This window comes from Chiloscyllium plagiosum, unplaced genomic scaffold (assembly GCF_037043375.1).
Source record: "Chiloscyllium plagiosum isolate Xiang-an unplaced genomic scaffold, Cpla_swu_hap1 HiC_scaffold_6, whole genome shotgun sequence".
Lineage (NCBI taxonomy): Eukaryota > Metazoa > Chordata > Chondrichthyes > Orectolobiformes > Hemiscylliidae > Chiloscyllium > Chiloscyllium plagiosum.
Window position 1 is genome coordinate 13,822,643 of NW_028270144.1, and position 20,688 is coordinate 13,843,330.

Consider the following 20,688-nt stretch of genomic DNA (forward strand, 5'->3'; position numbering starts at 1 on the left):
GTATTTATTTGATGAGGAGGGTGTATGTTTATTTGATGGGGGTGGCTGTATCTCTTTCATGAGGGGGTGTATATTTGTTTGGGGATGTGGGTATATATTTCTTTGACGAGGGGAGGGCATATTTGAAGGGGAGTGTGTATTTGATGGGGGTGTGTTTGATGGGCGGTGTGTGTTTGGTGGGGTGTGTATAATTGTTTGATGTGGGGCGTATATTTGTTTGAGGGGGTGTACATTTGATTGATAAGGCGGATGTGTATGCATTTGACGAGGGAGGCTGTGTATTTGTTGAGGGGAGGTATATATTTGTTTGATGAGGGGGATGGGTGTGTATTTGCTTGAGGGTGTGTGTATTTATTTGATGGAGTGGTGTATTTGATAGGAGTGTGTACATTTGTTTGATGGAGGATGTATATTTGTTTGATGAGGGGTGTGTATGCTTTTTTATGCATGGTGTAATTGGTAAGGGTGTGTACATTTGTTTGATGGAGGGTATATATTTGATGAGAGAGTGTGTATTTGTTTGATTGCGTGGGGGTATACATTTGTTTAATGGGAGGTGTATATTTGTTTGATGAGGGGTGTATAGTTGTTTGATGGAGTATCCATTTGTTTGATGAGGGTGTGTATATTTGTCTGATGGAGATGTGTGTATATTTGTTTGGATGAGGGGGTTATATAATTGTTTGACAGGGTCGGGTGTGTCTATTTGTTTGATGGGGTGGGGAGGTGTATGTTTGATGGCCCAGGGGTGTGTATTTGATGGGGTGGGGCTGTATATTTGATGGGGTGTGTGCGTTTGTTTCTTGGGGGGCTATGTATTTTATGAGGTGAGGGTGTGTATATTTGATGGGGTGAGGTGTGCACGTTTGTTTCTTGAGGGGCTATGAGGTGGAGGGTGTGTATATTTGTTTAATGTGTATTTGTTTGATGGGTTGGGGGTGTCTTTCTGTTTGATGGTGTGAGGGGTGTGTATATCTGTTTGATGGGGTAGGGGTGTGTATCTGTTTGATGGGGTGTGGGGGTGTATATCTGTTTGATGGGGTGTGGGGGTGTATATCTTTTTGATGGGGTGAGGGGTGTGTATCTGTGATGGGGAGGGGTGTGTATCTGTTTGATGGGGTGTGCGGGGGTGTATATCTGTTTGATGGGGTGAGGGTGTGTGTTTGATGAGGTGTATATATTTGCTTGATGGGTTGGGGGTGTATGTTTAATGGGGGTGTGGGTGTGTATGTATTTGATGGGATTGGGGTATATTTTTTTGATGGGGTGTGGGTGTGTGTGTATTTGTTTGGTGGGGTGTGGGGAGTGTATATCTGATGGGGTGAGGGGTGTATATCTGTTTGATGGGGTATGGGGTGTGTGTATTTGTTTGATGGGGTTGGGGGTATATTTGTTTGATGGGGTGTGGCGGTGTGTGTATTTGTTTGATGGGGTTGGGGGTATATTTGTTTGATGGGGTGTGGCAGTGTGTATTTGATGGGGTGAGGGGTGTGTATATGTTTGATGTGGGTGTGTGTATTTGTTTGATGGGATGTGGGGGTGTGTATATCTGTTTGATGGGGGTGTGTGTATTTGTTTGATGGGATGTGGGGGTGTGTAGATCTGTTTGATGGGGGTGTGTGTATTTGTTTGATGGGATGTGGGGGTGTGTATATCTGTTTGATGGGGGTGTGTGTATTTGTTTGATGGGATGTGGGGGTGTGTATATCTGTTTGATGGGGGTGTGTGTATTTGTTTGATGGGGTTGGGGGTGTATATGTTTGATGGGGGTGTGTGTATTTGTTTGATGGGGTTGAGGGTGTATATGTTTGATGGGGGGCAGTGGGAGAGATGTGTATATTGGCTACCAGCGGCGTGCCCCCTCCCTCCCTCCCTCCCTCCCTAACTGCCAGCCTGCGGCGGCGGCGCGCGGCACTGCAGCCCGGGAGCCGGAGCTCGCGCTCGCTCTGGCTGTGGCCGCGTGTCCCTGGCGCCGCCCGGGCAAGCGCGCGCGCTCCCTCCCTCTCTCTCTCTCTCTGTCTCCCTCCCTCCCTGTCTCCGTGCGCCTGTCTCCGGCTGAACCTCCACCCCCTTTCTCCCTGTATTCCTCCTCACATTCACTCACTCACTCACTGACTGGGCTCTAAAATGGCGGGGAGACAGCCTCCAGCCGCAGCACCGTTACTGCTCGCGACGCTGCTCCTGTTACCCGGTAAGGACCCCCCCCCCCCCCCCCCCCAAAACTCCACGCCGTTTGGTATCTAATTAAGTGTTTATTCGATATCGGTCCGTTATGTGATTTTTTTTTAATACACGCCGGCCGACTGGGGTGTTTCGTTGACTTTTTATTTCGCTGAAATCGGCTCCGCCGGGAAGAAAAGTTTCTTTTACATATTTATATATAATATTGTCCGGTCTCTGAGAGGGAGGTGACAGGGGCCTTGCTCCTACTCTTGTTTCCACCCCCTTCCTCAACATTAACACCGAAACGGACAGCCAAACTTTTCCTGTCCCTGCCTCTCCTGAGTTCGGTCTCCGCTCTCAATGAATTGAGATTCGCGTCGGGGGTTTCTGCCAACTCCGAGCATTTATTTTGGTTAACCAAAAAAAAATCTGATAACTTTTGTGTGTGTGTGTGTGAGAATCTGAGAGTTTCCAACTTCCAACACCCTTTTCTCTCTCTCTCTCTCTCTCTCGGTATCGGGTTTGCTTTCAGTCTCACACACGGGCTTTGACCTGTTTATTTCTCTCTCTCTGTTGTTTCGGGTTGGCCGTTGCGGTTTTGTGAGTTGAGGGGTTTATGGTTTGTGTGTGTGTGTGGTGGTGGTGGTGGGGGAAAGGGGGTTCAGGTAAACCTGCCCCTGACCACATCTTGCTGTTCACCTACAACAACAACAACAACAACAAGGGGCAGTGGGTCGCCCTCCCCCCGCCAGACTGACTGCAGATTAAACTCTCCGGCGTTTACTGTGTTTAAAATAAAAGGGACGTGCATTGCTGGGATGTCACTGGGTTAGTTGCATTTGGAAAACTGTGGTTTCTATTTCATCTGGGGCAGGCGAGTGTCTCTGCTCGACGATGCATTTCGAGAGCATGTTTGCATTTGGCAGAGCCTTGACTTTCGTGGGAGTGCACCTTCTAAAATGCGACACCTGAAATGTTTTTTTTCAAATAGCTTGAAGTCAGAACTAAGGCAATCGCAGTTGAAGTACAGTACGTGCCTTGAGTTTTGCAAGGTGTTCGTAGGGTGGGCAACATATGCACAATGGAATGGAATGCAATGAACAGATTTGTACAAAGTTCAAGCATACGGTGGAAACTTCCTGCCAGGTTCTAGATAACACCTCGTACCCAGTCAGTGAATTCAGACAATTGGTGTACTGTAATGCTCAAAACATAATTGCAATTCTTTTTGATACCAAGCCACTTTGTTTGACCTTCTAATTTTCAATGAAAGCACATTAGTGCTAGAGAAACTATACTTATTGCATCAAATGCTAGGCACCAATCAATTTGTTTAAAGGGAAATTTGTCACAGTTAAACGTTTTTATGTTTGCAATTAAAGTTTGCCACATGATTGGGTCATGCAAGTATTCATATGCCATTGAATCTGTGTTTAGGTGTGCTGTGAGTTTTTAAAAAAATTGCACTGCTTTAAGCAATTTAGCCAAATATTTGGCACACTTTATGTATGAAAAGGTGAGTGGAAAGGAATCGCTGATGCCTTTTTGCACATTTAAAACAAATTTAGCCAAGTTTTTCACATACCTAGTAGATTTACAATGGATTATAGCACACTAGAATCAAGACCATGGGACCACCTTCATATTCACAGCTGTTCTGCAATTCAACTCACATTAGCGGCTATAGCTGCCATAGTCCCAGAGGACTGCAGGGCTGCTGTCTCCATTAAAGAGAGCTGACTGGTGGTGAGTTTAATCTGAGCATCACCATGGCTCAAGTGAGGAGCAAGGTTGAGAAGGTGGGGCATTAGGGGTAACTTCAGCCTGTTGGTGTCACTGTGCATTGCAAACCACCCATCCATTCAACTGAGCTAACATCACAAAAGATATGATATGGAATAGAAACAAGTGTCTATCAAGGAGCGTGGAGAGGGGTTAACTAAAAACCTGAAGGGAAGGCAGCAATAGAATTGAAAATTTAAAAGAACTCCACCTCTGTTGGTATCATTAAATTGCATTTGCATTTCATTTATCTGATACACTGTTCTGCAATCCTCTTCCTCCATACGATGAATTTGCTTTGTTATTTTCCATATGGAAAATTGAAGAAAAATGTTCTAGAAAGGGGCAGTGCGCAGTTCAGTGTGCTGGTATGTATAAACCATAGTTAAACACCTGTGTCCAAGCATTTAGTGATAGAAAAAGAAACATGCCATCCTTTCTTTCCTATTTTTGGGAACATTGTCTTATGCTCAGAATTGCTCTTGTCGGCTTAATGCCTATGAGAATCTTTGCATATTTGTATCAGAAGAGCCTTGTAAACTGGAATGTGGTGAACTGATCTCCTGGAATGCCATACTTATGGAATATTTAAAGCCAATGTTTTCCACTTATCAGTAATGACAAGAATATTAAATTCTGCTTGTTGGATTTAGCTAGTTAATTATCTATCAATTGGAAATACAGTACTACTCTTTATTCATAAAACTTTTGAACAGACATGAAAAATTATGCATTTGATTCACTTCTTCTTCAAAGGTAATAATTCCAGCAAATAATTAGATAGTGTATCAGGTACTGTGCAGTCGAATGTATAGATATAAACAGGGATAAAGCTACAATCAACATTTGATAATGCAGTATTTTCATTAGTTGTTGAGAATTGTTTGCATTTCATTCCCTCCACCAAATATTCTTGAAAGCTTCACAACTTAACAGATTTTGTGCTAACTTTACTGGCAAGCAGAAATCTTTCAGTAACTAAAGTGCACTAGGCTTAGGCAACACTATGTAATAAAGACCTGTCTGTTCAATGGTACAATTTCAAACTTTGCTTTAAAAAGTATTGTCCTAGTTTGTGCTCGCAGGACACAGATTTGTTATTGTTTTCCCTTTTACACCTGTTAGTGTTTTTTGGGTTGATTCCTGCTGACAGACTTTGTTGGTACAGTTGTTCTGCAAGCACAGCTGTGTGGATTGATTGCACGCAAACCTGCACAAATGTAATTTGACAGGAAAAGAAGTTTTGAAAATATTTGAACTATGCACATTCTGTAACTTGTAATGCAGTGGCTCTGTTGACCGTGTTTTTAATAGTTAGTTTGCCTGGAAGCTTCACTATACTGGAGATATCAGAATTTGGGATTTTGGGATCTGTTAGATTTGGTGAGTATTTACTTTTGTTTAATGGTGTTTGTATTGAAAGAAAATAATTAATGTTTCCTTGAGTAGATTTTTCTTTGTGTCAGACGCTTCTCCCATTTAAGGATTAAATGGTTGCTGAGTTGTGACACAAGCATTCAAATAGAGAGCTGCTGCTTTGTTTCAATGAAATATTACACAAAAATCATTTGCTAACGGAATCTCAAGATTGGGAGTAATTTAGAATTTCTTAACTAATTTGTCATTCTCATTACATATGATAACAGGAGTAAGCTGCTCTGCCTTTCCAGGCATTTTGGCCATTCAAACAGATCATGGTTTATAAATTCCTTATGGAATTTAAAAAATGAACTTGAATCTCAATAATGAGTCCTATTTTCTTTACACTGAAAAACTCAAGAAGGAATATCAGTAGAACCAGTAAGGTACATGAAAAAGCAAAAGTCATACTTTTCATTAGCCAGGTTAAGAAATTTAATTATCTCCAAATAAAAATCATTTGCATCTGTAAGCAAAGAAGCTATATTTTTAGTTTCACTACCTCAGTGAAAGCAGACTTAATTCTTGGGTCAGAACTTTGTGGATTCATGCTTCCTTCTAAGAGACTGAAGCACAGTACCTAGGTGGATACTGTACTTCATTCCAATACTGAAGGAGTGTTGTACTTTTGAAGGTTCCATGTTTTAGATGAATCACGAATGCCCATCTGGTCTGAAATGATATGAAAGATCCCAACAGGGGAAGGAGTTCTTTTGATAAGTGATTATGATTCATTCCCTGCTATCAGAAGTAGACTGAATGTCTGGTCATTTATCTTACTGCTGTATCTGAACTTGTGTAGACATTGTCTGAGACGTTTTCCTACATTGCAGCAATGACTACTCTTTACAAGTTCTTTTTTGGTGGTGAAGCATGTTTCTTAACATTCTAAAGTATGTAAATACAAGTTTTTGTTATTTTATTGTTGCATTCAACAATTACTGGGAGATTGAAAGAGTTGCAATCATTATGTCTTGATGTGTGCCTGTTTTCTTCCCCCCGCCCCCACTCTAATTCCTCTCATGCCAGGAACTTTGAAAGGTATTTTTAAGATCCAGAATTGCTTAATTATTTCCGCATTCTGTTTTCAGCTTGATGTCCTGCACTATGACCCATTATTTTTTCTATTGAAAAATGATTTTTTCTTTTTTTATCTTGATGTGTTGCAGTTTTAAGGTTATCAAAACATTTATTAACAAGCTTTATTTTCATCTAAATTGTAAGAATCTCTTCTATTTCTGCATTATTGATAAATTTACGAACAGAAATAAATGGCATATTTTTACTTAGGTTGCACAGATAATAAAGTAAAGTATGGCTATATCTGTCTTAACCTAATAATGCAATATTTCCAGAACAAAAAAGACCTTGAACACTTTCAATGAAATGAATAAAGCTTGTGGTACTTACTTAATCTCTTTCAGTAATACAAATTTTAAAAATACTCAGATATTCAAAAATCTGTCACTACTTGACCTATCCCTTCCTCTTCTTCCAAACATGTCACATTTTTGTGGAAAATAACTTATTGTTTGAATACATTTAGTTAAAAAGCTTTAATTTCCATGTCTTAATACACTGAATTTTGATAAAGGATTAGAAGATTTATGGCATCACGTGATGTTTGCTATCAGCTCTGGTATTTGTTTCTTTTCTATTACCTTCTAAGTTATGACAATGCATATTTGTCATGTATCTTTTAAAAAGTGATTTGCAAGCTTGCAATGCTATAATCTTCTGTTCAGCATTTACAACACATTTGAGCTTTATTTTCATACATAGAACTTCACAGTGCAGTACAAGCTCTTCAGCACTCGATTGCGCCGACCTGCCCATCTAACCTACACTGTTCCATTATAATCCATAAGTATGTCCAGTGCCCTTAACATCGGCGAATCTATTGCTGTTCCATGCCCCTACTGAGAGAAGAAACTACTCCTGACGTCTGTCCTAAATCTATCGCCCCTCAATTTAAAGCTATGTCCCCTGGTGTTAGCCTTCACCATCTGAGGAAAAACACTCTCACTGTCCATCCTATCTAACCCTCTGATTATCTTGTATGTTTCAATTAAGTCACCTTTCCACCTTCTTCTCTCCAACAAAAACAGCCTCAGTTCCCTCAGCCCTTCCTCTTAAGACCTTCCTTCCGTACCATGCAACATCCTAGTAAATCTCCTCTGAACTCTTTCCAAAGCTTCCACATCCTTCCTATAATGCGGTGACCAGAACTGTGCACAATACTCCAGGTGCAGCTTTACCAGTGTCTTGTACAGCTGAAGCATGACCTCGTGGCTCCGAAACTCAATCCCCCTACCAATAAACGCCAACACACTATATGCCTCCTTAACAACTCTGTCAACCGGGCTGGCAGCTTTCAGGGATTTATGCAGCTGGACACTGAGATCTCTCTTAGTCTGCCAAGAATTTTACCATTAATCCAATACTCTGCATTCCTGTTACTACTTCCAAAGTGAACTACCTCACACTTTTCTGCATTAATCTCCATTTGCCACTTCTCAGCCCAGTTCTGCATCTTATCTATGTCCCTCTATAACCCACAACATCCTTTGGTGCTATCTACAACTTTGCCTTCATTAGTGCCATCTGCAAATTTACTAACCTGTCCTTCTATGCCCACCTCCAGATCGTTTATAAAAATGGCAAACAGTAGTGGCCCCAAAACAGATCTTTGCAGCACACTACTGGTAACTGAGCTCCAGGATGAACATTTCCCATCAACCACCACCTGTCGTCTTTCAGCTAGCCGACTTCTGATCCAAACTGCTAAGTCACCTTCAATCCTGAAACTCCTTATTTTGTGCAATAGCCTATCGCATAGAACCTTATCAAACGCCTTACTTTCATGCACCTGTTTTGTCACCTTCTGGAAGAATTCAGGTTAGTGAGGCACGACCTACCCTTCACAAAACTGTGTTGATTATTCATAATCAAATTATTCCTTTCCAGATGATTATAAAACCATTCTCCTATAACCTTTTCCAATACCTTACCCACAACCGAAGTAAAGCTCACTGGCCTATAATTACCAGGGCTGTCCTGACTCCCCTTCTTAAACAAGGGAACAACATTTGCTATTCTCCAGTCTTCTGGCACTACTCCTGTCAGTGATGACATAAAGATTGAAGCCAAAAGGCTCTGCAATCCACCCCCCCCCCCCCCCCGATTCCCAGAGAATCCGAGGATAAATCCCATCTAGTCCTGGGGTCTTAACTATTTTCAGATCTTCCAAAATTGCTAAAACCTTCTGTTTGTCAACCACGATCTCACCAATTCTTTTATTCTTGATATACATATAGAAGGCCATAAGGTTTCCCTTGATCTTATCCACCAACAACTTCTCATGTTCTCTCCTGGCTTCTTAGCCCTCTTTAGATCTTTTCTGGCTAACTTATAACACTCAAGTCCCCTATCTGAGCCTTCATGCCTCATCCTCACATACGCCGCCTCCTTCCTCATGACAAGAGCTTCAAATTCTTTGCTGCAGTAGCTGTTCCTTGAATAAACTCCACATTTCAAGAGTGTCCATCCCCTGCAGTTTCCTTCCCCATCCTACGCACCTTAAGTCTTTCTTAATCGCATCATAATTTGCCTTTGCCCCAGTTATACCTCTTTCCCTGCAATATATATACCTATCCCTGCCCATTGTTACTGTAAACATAACCGAATTATGGTCACTATTGCCAGAGTGCTCACTTAACTCCAAATCTAACACCTGGCTGGGTTCATTGCCCAGTAACAAATCCAATATGGTATCACCCCTTTTCTACAGAAAACACATTGAACAAAAACTGACCCATCTAAACTATTTGAAGTATAGTATTTCCAGTCAATATTGGGGAAGTTAAACTCCCCCATAACAACTACCTTATTACTTTCGCTCCTATCGAGAATCATCTTTGCTATCCTTTTCCCTACATCCCTGGAACAATTCAGAGTCCTATAGAAAACTCCCAACAAGGTGACCTCTCCATTCCTGTTTTTTAACCTCAGCCCAAACTACCTCAGTGGATAAGTCCTCAAACATTCTCTGCTGCTGTAATACTACCCTTGATTAACAATGCCACACTCCCGCCTCTTTTGCCATCTTAAGTCATAGAGATGTAGCGCATGGAAACAGACCCTTCGGTCCAACCCGTCCATGCCGACCAGATATCCCAACCCAATCTAGTCCCACCTGCCAGCACCCGGCCCATATCCCTCCAAACCCTTCCTATTCATATACCCATCCAAATGCCTTTTAAATGTTGCAATTGTACCAGCCTGCTCCACTTCCTCTGGCAGCTCATTCCATACAAATACCACCCTCTGTGTGAAAAAGTTGCCCCTTAGGTCTCTTTTATGTTTTTCCCCTCTCACCCTAAACCTATGCCCTCTAGTTCTGGATTCCCTGACCCCAGGGAAAAGACTTTTCTCTGTTCCTGTGCAACATTAAATCCCGGATTCTACAACAACCATTCCTGTCCACCCCCCCCCCCCCCCCCCCCCAAATTCTCTCAAATGGCCACAACTTTGGAATCCCAGGTACAAAATGCTGCAAGTTCACCCACCTTATTCCAGATGCTCCTGGCATTGAAGTACACACAACCAACATCCTGATTATCGGTGCCCTCTCGCGACTTTATAAACTTATTCCTGACCTCACTACCTGAACCTCCTGTACATTGGAACTGCAATTCAGGTTCCCATTACCCTGCTGCATTAGTTTAAACCCCCTCCCCCACCCCCCAGAATATCGGTACCCCTCTAGTTCAGGTGAAGACCATCCTGTTTGTCAAGGTCCTACCTTCCCCAGAAAGAGCACTAGCTATCCAAGAATCCAAAACTCTCCCTCCTGCACCATCCCTGCAGCCATATGTTCAGCTCCGCTCTCTCCCTCTCCCTTGTTTCACTAGCACGTGGCACTGTTAACTCTTTGTTCTAGCTTTAAGCTTCCACCCTAGCTCCCTGAATTTCTGCCTTCGATTCCCCATCTTTCTTCCTACCTATGTCATTGGTACGTATGTGGACCACGACTTGGGGTTGCTCCCCCTTTCCTGAAGAAGGGCTTATGCCCGAAACGTCGATTCTCCTGTTCCTTTGATGCTGCCTGACCTGCTGCACTTTTCCAGCAACACATTTTTAAGCTCTGATCTCCAGCATCTGCAGTCCTCACTTTCTCCTGCTCCCCCTTCACCTCAAGGATCCCGAAAACATGATCAGAGTCATCATGAACTCTGGCATATGTGAGACATTAGACCAATCGTGAGTCTTTCTTGTTCCCACAAAAACCTCCTATCTGTCCCCCTGACTATGGAGTCCCCAATGACTAAAGCTTTGCTCCTTTTCCCCCTTCCCCTCTGAGTAGCAGGGACTGACTCTGCACTAGAGACCTGTGCCCCATTGTTTACCCTGGTAAGTTGTTTCCCCACCCCCTCTCCCAACTATCCAAAACAGTACACTTGTTGAGGGGAACCATCACAGGAGATCCCTGCACTGCTTGCTGTTCCCTTTCCTACCCCTGACTACCTTCTTCATCTACCTCCTTCACGTGGCTGCGGAGTAACTATCTCCCTGTAACTCCTCTCAGTAACCCCCTCTGCCTCCTGAATGATGCAAAGTCCATCCAGCTCCAGCTCCCTAACACGGTTCTCGAGGACTTGGAGGTGGGTGCACTTCCCACAAATGAAGTCAGCAGATTCACTAGAGGTGACCCTTACCTTCCACATACTGCAGGAGGAACATTTAACTGCCCTAACCTCCATTCCTGCTATTCAAAATTTCCAAATAGACTACAGGGAAAAAAACAAATGAAACACCAAAGAAACCACTTACTACCTTACCAACCGACGCACATTTTTCCTTTTGGGTAAAGGAAGAAGATGGGTGGGAGATACTATCCGAGTAGTGTTTCGGGTAAAGCAACTGCCCAAGTATGTGACCACTCCGACTACATCCAGGAACAGAAGAAAAACTGGAACTAAAAGAAATTTAAACCCTATGCTCTCATATCCTGACAGGCTCTGCTGCTCCCTGGAGACCTTGTGACCTCTCCGACTGCGTCCAGGAACTCCTAATATCTTGTTTAAGTGTCTTTAGAAATTTACTGTCATTTATCAATTATTTTGTGTAACCTCTTAAAGTGCTAAAATTGTCATTTTAATCCATTGTTACAGTTCTGAGGATAGACACTGAACTAATGCACTTACAGTTCAACAGCAAAACACTAAGTTATGGACGAAAAGTTAAAGTAATACATATCCGCAAGACAATTTAAAGTGATTAAACTCATTAGATTTGCATAACTGTAACTTACGTCAAGCTAGGTTTAAAACTTGAGAAAATCATTGAGAAAAGCCCCATGTTTGCAAATTGCATAAGCAGATTATTCCTCTTATGAAAGTTTTTTGTTTTGACCAGGAGTGTGTGTTAGTTTGATCCTGACACTTCATTTCCCATGTCAAATGTCAATAGAAAGTGTAATTGGCATCCCAAATAATTCTCCATTAAGAAATTTCCGACGAGAATCATAGAATTCTTATTGTGCAGATAGAGACTATTTGGCCTGTTGATTCTGTACTGACTCTCTGAAGAGCATCCCACCTGGACCCCCCACCGAATCCAATCCCATATTAACTATAGCTAATCCACCTAGCTTGCACATGCTTGGACCCTAGGGACACTTTTTAGCACAGTCAATAACCAATCTCGCACATTTTTGGACTACAGGTAGAAACTGGAACACCCAGTGGAAATCTACATGGGCCAGGGTGGAATGTGCAAACTCCACGTAGTCACCCAAACCTGGAATTGAACTAGATCCCTGGTGCTGTGGGGCAGCAGTGCTAGCCATTGTGCCACCATACTGCTTCATTGAGGGAAAAGGGCATAAAGGGATATAAATAAACAGGACTATGAAATGTATAAACTTATGGTATTGGGAAACTAAGAGCTAATGTATGTGGCAAAGACAGGACTGATGCTTGAAGTGCACCCTACAAACAGCATAAGATCTCAGCAGTAGTTTTTTTTATACATGTGTACAGATGAATGAGGGCAGTAGCTGGCCAGGAGAATATTGGAATGGTTGGATTAGGAATTGAAAGCAATGGTGAGCATTTCAACAACTGATGGGATGAGGCAAGGGAAAAGGTGAATAATGTTATGGAGGTGGAAGTTTTCAGGTCTTTGCAGGACAAACTATGGAATTATTGTTAAGTCAGTCATTTGTTAGCCCTTCTACCATTTACGAGGACACTTGAGTAAGCACAAACCTTTATTGTGCTGCATACAGAAGATACTTGATTTGTATCTGCAAAAGAAAAGCCATTTATACGGAGCAAAGTAGTCGTGGTTTGGATTTCACTGGAAATCATTTCTCTACATATATAAGAAATAGGACCAAAAGATCAGATGAAATCTTTAACTCTTCAGAGGTCAATTTCCCATCACCAGTCAGCCTTTATTTATGAATGCATAGGATTACAATAACATTGAGAGGCAATGAGTCAGGTATTCAGCATATCAGTATTCCTGACAGTAATCCTTTTTATCAGCCGGCCTTCCCGAAGAGGCTCTTAACCTGGTCCAAATCAGGGAACTGAGCTTCGATGAGGGCCAGTTGACTGACCTTGTTAGGATCACTCCATCCTTCCTCCTCTGAGTCCATGGACACAGCAGTCTAATTCATTTGAGAACCACCTTGGGTGTTTTGACACTGAGCCAGGTTCTGCCAACTTGGAATCTAACATGGGAGGCGTGTAATAAACTAGAGCGGGCCTCTTGCACATGGAAGATCTCAGTAGACTTTCACTCCCTTTCTCTGGAGGCAGAAGCGTTGAAACAGCTACTTCCAGCATGTCCATCTATGATTCAGAAGACTCAGCAATATTTGATGGAGAGGTCCCTGAAGTATTTCTGAAGACTCTGAGGGGTATTGCAAGACTTGCTATTGCAAACTCTGCAAATTTGCAACTTTCAAATGATCCATGTGATTATTCGGGACAGCCATACCTTCCTGACTTTATAAAGTCACTGGTTCTGATTGTGTGTTGATCATGCCTGTTAACCATGTGGGGCCATTTCCATGATTCTTGGACCAAATGTTGTCTTCTGTATCAGATTGTCTGTCTGTGTCTCCTGCTTGGCAGACTATTGGGCTTAACATTCCTGATTCTGTTTCAGCACTCCCAGTCAAGGGAGCATTAGACTTAGCCTGATGCTGACTCTTCTCCCTATTAGCAACTCTGCCAGAGCTGTCTTTGTAGTTGTATGTGGGGGGTGGTCCTATAATCCACCAAGAACTGTGACAGTGTTTTATCTAGTGAGACTATAGACCTTCAAAGTTTGGACTGCTCTTTCTGCTAGGCCATTGGATGATGGATGATATAGAGCTGCCCTAACATCTTAAATTGCATTCAACTTTAAGAAATAGTGTCATACAGCATTGAAACAGGTCCTTTGATTCTACCAGTCCATGCCAACCATAATCCCAAACTAAATTAGTCCCATCTGCCTACGTTTGGCCCATATCCCTTCAAACCTTTCTTATTCATATACTTGTCCAAATATACTTGTCTTTTAAACAGTGTAACTGTGTCCTCATCCACTACTTCTTCTGGAAGTTCATTCCAAACACACAACTACTCTTGTGTTTCTTTTATTAAAAAAAAATGCCCCTCGTGTCCTCTTTTAAATCTTTCCCCTCTCATCTTTAATTACTTTTTACTGAAAAAAGGTTTTAGGTGCCTGCTGTTAAATGATAGTTATTATCTATGACCAACACTTTCAGCACTCTGTGTTGCAAAAGATATGCGCAACTTTTCTATTGTCACTCCAGTGTTTGAAAAATGAGTTCTCTGCACATCCAACCACTTTGAGTGGGCACCTGCAATGTCTAAAAGCTTTGAACCCATGAAAGGACCTGCATAGTTCACATGCAACTGAGTCCATTCCCACCCTTCCTGGCAACCAGGTATAACTCCTTTCTGCCATCTTCATCTTGGAAACCCCTGGATTGCCCTGGTGGAGTTCAGCCAATGTTTGCGACCTTTGCTCGGGGCAATCATTCCCTCCCATCACAATATGCAGTCCTCCACCATGAGCTGCGCTCTTGAGTGGGGCACTGCCTTATTCTTGTAATTGATTATTATCACACATTTTTGCCCAAAAAGGTAATAGTGAAAAACTTTGACTCCAAATTTGACTGCCAGTCCTCCTTTTGCTATTTGGGTGTATTTACATTCTGCATTAGCTATTGGGTGTTTGTCTCCAGTGAGCCATCTAAGAGCTAATATTACTCTGCCATGTGAGGAGGCATTGCATATCAATACTTGATCTTTCGTGGGATCATAGTGTTAGCATGTTAGAGGATTATAGTTATTTCTTTATCGAAAGCTAGGGCCTTATGAGTCCATTTCCAAGGCTGACATTTTTAGGAGTTGTTGCAATGATGCCAGGTTGTGTATGAACTTTTTGTAATTTATTAGACCCAGAAATGACCTCAGCTCTTGGACAGACATGGAAGGTGGGGCACCTTTGATTGCCCTCACTTTATCTTCCAATGGATGTCACTTGGTCTTGTTGACCCTGTAGCCCAAGTAGGTCACTTGGTTGGAGGGAGCCTGGGGCACATGCTTTTCATTTCCTAGGCATTCATCTGCCTTGGGAGGGGGGGGGAGAAAAAAACCTTAGGACTATATTTAAGTTCTCGGTGTTCCTTATTAGTTTTCCCTGGTGACCTGAGGTGGACCTTACAAAATGTTAGGCAGAAGTGAGGACTGCAGATGCTGGAAACCAGAGTTAGATTAGAGTGATGCTGGAAATGCACAGCAGGTCAGGCAGCATCCGAGGAGCAGGAAAGTCGATGTTTCCTGCTCCTTGCAAAATGTTCTCCATCGTTCGCTCAAAAATAGAATATGCTGACGATGTGCTGAATGGCAGTCTCTTATGTTGATGCAGTCTCTTATATTAATTGTCACATCATTCTGGAAATCCTGGTCTAAACACAATTGCGAGTAAATGTGGTTAATGTCAAGCTTCATGATGGATAAATCTCCTGTCATCTTTATGCACCCAGTTCCTTGGCTTGATGATTTGTATTTATCAAACTGTGTAGTGATTTTTAAACAAATGGTTAACGTTCTGAAAGGTGAACTGACCAATCAGCTTCAAAATTGGTACAACCGGTGGTGCACCGTTCTGTGAATTGGACTGGGTTGATGATTCCTTCACTTCTGAGTCTTCAGAGTTCTGTTTCTGCTTTTGCCTGTAAGACAAATGGTACGGGATGGACCTTGCAGAATTGCTTCCTGGTCAACATGCAAGGCCTTAGTTCCTTCGTTGGTCCCCAGATCTTCCCGGGAAATGTCCGGGTAATTAATTTGGACTTCACTCATGCAAATTTCTTTTAATTGAAAAATGTTGAGCCAATTTAGGAGAATCTTTTGCAGCAGATTTCGTCCATCAATCTTGGGCCTGAGCCTTCTAGCACAATTGTTGATAAACTTCTCATAAGGGACTGGAACAGAAGTTATATCCTTTAATCTGCAAAGGTTCCCAGTATCGGTTCGCAGCCTAGCTGAAGTCTTGCACAAATCTAACGGCTGGAATGCACGCAGAGTTTCATTAAGAACTGGTTCTGCAATCAATGATATGGCCAGGTTAGTATCGACTTTCATTTAACCGGATTGACGTTTAACCAGATTTGGACGTTGATAAACAATTTAGTTGTTTTAAACCCACCGCTGGAGAGTTTCCAGGATATGAACTTTCCTGGACGTCCTCCTGGATACTGGCCTACAAGTAATCTTACTCCATTTAGGTCTAGTAAGACTCTGTTGTACTGAATTTGCGTATCGAAAACAATTAGTATCTTACCAGGTAGGATCTGTGGAAATTTGTAACTGTTTGACTGAGAGTTGGCTTTATTTTGATGTTTTTGCTGTGGGCTGACCTAGAGTTAATCCTGTCATATTTCCTGAGTGAGGATATGCAGTTGTCTGCACTCTAGTGGTGTTCCCCCAAGTTCTGGTGGAATGGTGAAGGTGTCCACTTCCATTCGAATACCTTGCAACTCAGATGCTCCACTTGCCGCGTTTTCCTCATTGCTGTTATATGTGGCACGGATCTGGCCTATTCTCAGAACCTGTGCCGCTGCAGTCACCTGGGCCATCTTCTAATTTATATGGAGATCAAAGATGGACCGGGTCTGAAGAGACTCTATGTATAAAGATCTGGGCAACGGGAAAAAAATACACCCAATGCCACCTTCACCCTGGTGTGTGGCTGCATCAAGCTGTGGGTGGATCCCCAGTACGCAAACACCAAGTGTCACTATGTACTGAGGTTCTACCTGTCCCCGGTGTTGCGAAGGATGGGCCTGGCCTTTTTGCCGCGGAATGCTCCGAGCAGTTGAACTGTTCCGTATCACCTATCTTTCGTGGAGAAGTTTATGAAGAAAAACACCTTTGACCACAAGTCCATCAGGAAGTGGTTAGCACGTAGTGTCCTTGAGACCCCTCGAGGAAAAGGAGAGTGCGGATCCTATCGAGCGGTTCCCTGAGCAGACTGTCAAAGTCGTTTAGCAGAATGCCTCATCGCCAGAACTTTCCAACAAGCACCAAGACATGGCTTGGCTGGTGGTGAGAAGGTGTCTGCCTGTGAGATCCTTAATGCATGCCCGGACTCTCTCCCACACCGTATGCTGCCCTCGAAGTGGCTGGGGGGGAGGGGCGAGACTGTCACACACCTCTTCTTGAATCTGCCTATGCAGAAGTCTGGAGAGGAATGCAGTGGTGTTTGTCGAGGTTCGTCCCGAGCAGCTCCATGATGCGAGACTCTGTGCTCTACGGTCTGTTCCCCGGGATGCACACCGAGAGGAACATTAACTGTACCTGGAGGATCATCAACTTGGTGACGGACGCTCTTTGGGTGGTCCGAAACCTGTTGATCTTCCAGCTGAAGGAGTTGACCCCGACTGTTGCAAACTGGCACATTCCAAGGTCCAGGACTGCGTGTTGAGGGACGCGCTGAAGCTTGGGGCAGCTGCCGCCAAGGCGAGGTGGGGAAAGACCACCATGTAACATCTGCCTGCCTAAGAAGGACAGGGGGTCCATGCAGTCTTTTGGGCTCTGCTGACGCCTCAGCTAAATATATGAACATATGATTGATAAACGTACAGACCTGTATATACAAATGATAAATTCTGATCTATGTATGCAAATATTTACGTATGTATGGCATGACGAACTGTACAGACCATCAAATTATTTTATGAATAAAGTATATTTTTGAAGTTTAAAAAAAATTCCAATAATAAAATCAATTGTAGTGCCTGGTTTGAATTTCAGTTGAGCTTCAGCCAGTAGGCGTTTTTGCATATTCAATAATCTTACATCTAATTAAGGGTTAAGTGAAATTCAAAGGCTTCTGTCTTAAACTAGTCAAAAATTGCGATCCGGATTACTCTGGTACCTGAGCAAAAATGTCTGAGTTGAAGGAGGGTTGGGGTCATAATATTCCTTAACGAGATCAATCAATTCTTGAAAGGTTTTAACATCTGAGGATGCCTCAGGAAATGTTAAGCTACTAACGACAGAAAAAAACTGCAGCTGCACAGGTTGTCAGGAGAATTGCTTGTTGATTTTCATCTGTTATAGTATCATTTGATTGGAAAAGATAACATCACCTTTCCACATTTCCGGGCCCAGTCTCAACAGCAGGGTTGAACTCGTCAAGCTTCCTAGACAGAGGCATGATGTAAGAAAATGCATACCCCCAACTTCAAAATGTCTGTTGCAAGAGGGTTCCTTCAAGATTGTACTTTACTCTCGTCTGCAGAAATGAGTCTGCAGAGACCTGCATCCATTACCAATCTGCCTTTATTTACGAATGCATAACTTTTTGACAATATCACTACCTCTTACTGAGTCAGGCATTCAGCATATCGATATCCCTGATATTCAAACTTTTGTGTGAGCAAGAATAGCAGGCCCAATTAGGGAGCTCATATTCTGAGGTCCAGCTTGCTGACTTCATTGCAATCACTACGCTGTTGAGTCTGCTTCACCGTTTTCATGACTGATCTGGGGATTCAACTCCAAGTAGATTCCATCTGATTCCATATCCTTGATTCCTGATGAGACCAATAATCCGTGTAAATATATTCAATGATACTGTATCCAGGAGCTTCTGAGGATATGCCGTTCAGCTTCTCTATTTTAAAGGTACAAAATATGGATTTCTCTGTTCTGAGACGGCACGGTGGCACAGTGGTTAGCACTGCTGCCTCACAGTGCCAGAGACCCGGGTTCAATTCCCGACTCAGGCGACTGACTGTGTGAAGTTTGCACGTTCTCCCCGTGTCTGCGTGGGTTTCCTCCGGGTGCTCTGGTTTCCTCCCACTGTCCAAAGATGTGCAGGCCAGGTGAATTGGCCATGCTAAATTGCCCGTAGTGTTAGATAAGGGGTAAATGTAGGGGTATGGGTGGGTTGCGCTTCAGCGGGCGGTGTGGACTTGTTGGGCCGAAGGGCCTGTTTCCACACTGTAAGAAATCTAATCTAAATCTAATCTAATTTTCAATTTTCAATTTATGTAAATCATTTTAATTATTTACTTGAAAGCTATTTCTGCAACAAACATTCCTGATCTATTTGTTCTCAGTTTCTTTCAGAATAAAAGGTTTGCTGCCAGTTTTTATACTCAAACATTCATGCTGTAGCATGGTTAATAAATATGTGTATTACACTTGTCACAATCCTATTTGATTGTTATTTCAGTCATTAATTTCCTTGTGTAGGCATAGCTTGCAAATAGTCAGACATTTGGAGCAGAACATGATCTATCCTTCTCAATAGGATCCTGTTATGTACCTGTTGTAGAATGACTGATTGCTTACAGTTATGCAGGTCAGTTTGACCCTGGGCATCCAGCATAAAAGAGCTCAGCTTAGGGTCACTTGGGATGCCAAGGTTGAGCAGTCTGGCTCAATTTGAGTCAGTGGCTGGAAAAAAAATACAAAGGATGGTGTTTGCACAAAGAGTGGCTATGATTTTACCACTGATTTATTGAAGGAAACTACAACTGATTCTAAGTTGTCTGCCAGATTTTTCAGTCAGTGGTATTGCTGATGATCCTGAAAACAATCACACACTTACCTTTTTACTTATCTCAGCCAGGGCTTTCAATCTTGGCTGAAACAATGAAGGCTTGATATGGCCACCTACAGTGAAGAGGAGGAGTGCTGAGGACATAACCTTTTTATGGGATCAGATACTGAATTTAGTTTGTTTCTTTAAAAACCTGAAATCTTTTGGTTGGGTTAGTGAGTCAATTGTAGATGAGGGAATGATAGTGGACAGTTGAATTCTGGTGGTGGAGGTGGGTAGCCGGGTCTGGTACTGATGAGAATATGAATGGTGGGCTGGTTATACTGTTGTTAACCAATTTACACCAGAGATTAAATGCTGGAACATTTATAAATATATTGCTGGATTAAAAAGTCTGTTGAATCATTTTGTCTTGCATACTTAACCAGGACAGAATTGCAAAAAAAACCAAATCTCCAGGGAATTTTACACTGTATGAAACAAAAGTGTAGGTTTGTTGGTCATTTACCATGGAGCATGCATCATAAAACAGTTAAAGGGCAAGCTTTTTTTTAAATTCAAACCAGACCAGTTGATTATCATCAACACATTGCTAAGGTGAATGTACTATGGAATGGCTATCCATCAAGTTTTAGTTGAAAGACATAATGTGTAAAGTTTTTTGATTTTCTAAGTGTTGGACTTTGAATGGATAATGAGACTGTTTGCACATGTAAATGAGCCACACTACATGTTTGACAATTTTAAATTGGTTGTTCGTATAATTTGTAGCACAATTAAGTTTGTTTAGCAAGTGCTGTTCAATCACAGAATCATTTCTAATGTTGAAAACTTCTGATTGTAGCAAGCATAGACTAGTTGGTTGACTAAGATCAATACTCTTCTGCAAAGTGCCAAAGAGCTATTGTTGTTTGACCTGATCCACCAATCTTTGAGATTCACAGCCTTCATTCCTGGCATTACTGACATTGAAATTCATATTCTACATTTGAGGGATTTTTCAGCTTGAAGGTATCCTGTTACAACAGAATGTTGTAACACTTGCTCAGAGTTTTGAGGCACCCCGCCGTTACAATCTTACCTAAAGAAGAATGGGCACTTTTCAAGACCAAAAGTGGTGTTATTAGGCCGATTTCATGAGTTTGCATGACATGGCATGCAGTGATCTAATTGAGGTACCTGTTACCCTGTAGGGTAGCTTTGCATCCTACTTAGCAT

The 20,688-nt window shown here is 42.4% G+C and overlaps 1 protein-coding gene across 4 annotated transcripts in view; it reads left to right on the forward strand.

Annotated features, from left to right (window-relative positions):
* The first annotated feature begins 1,989 nt into the window (after window positions 1–1,989).
* LOC122550453 (nectin-3-like) overlaps window positions 1,990–20,688 on the forward strand; it is a 140,344-nt gene continuing 121,645 nt past the window's right edge. The window contains exon 1 of one of the 4 annotated variants that reach the window (XM_043691194.2): window positions 1,990–2,191. In XM_043691194.2, the coding sequence (XP_043547129.1) occupies window positions 2,128–2,191 (64 nt within the window). In that variant the 5' untranslated portion in view covers window positions 1,990–2,127. Of the gene's footprint in view, window positions 2,192–2,231; window positions 2,992–8,006; window positions 8,263–20,688 lie in introns of those variants that run through there. The other 3 variants (XM_043691195.2, XM_087987881.1, XM_087987880.1) reach the window with 3 other exon arrangements.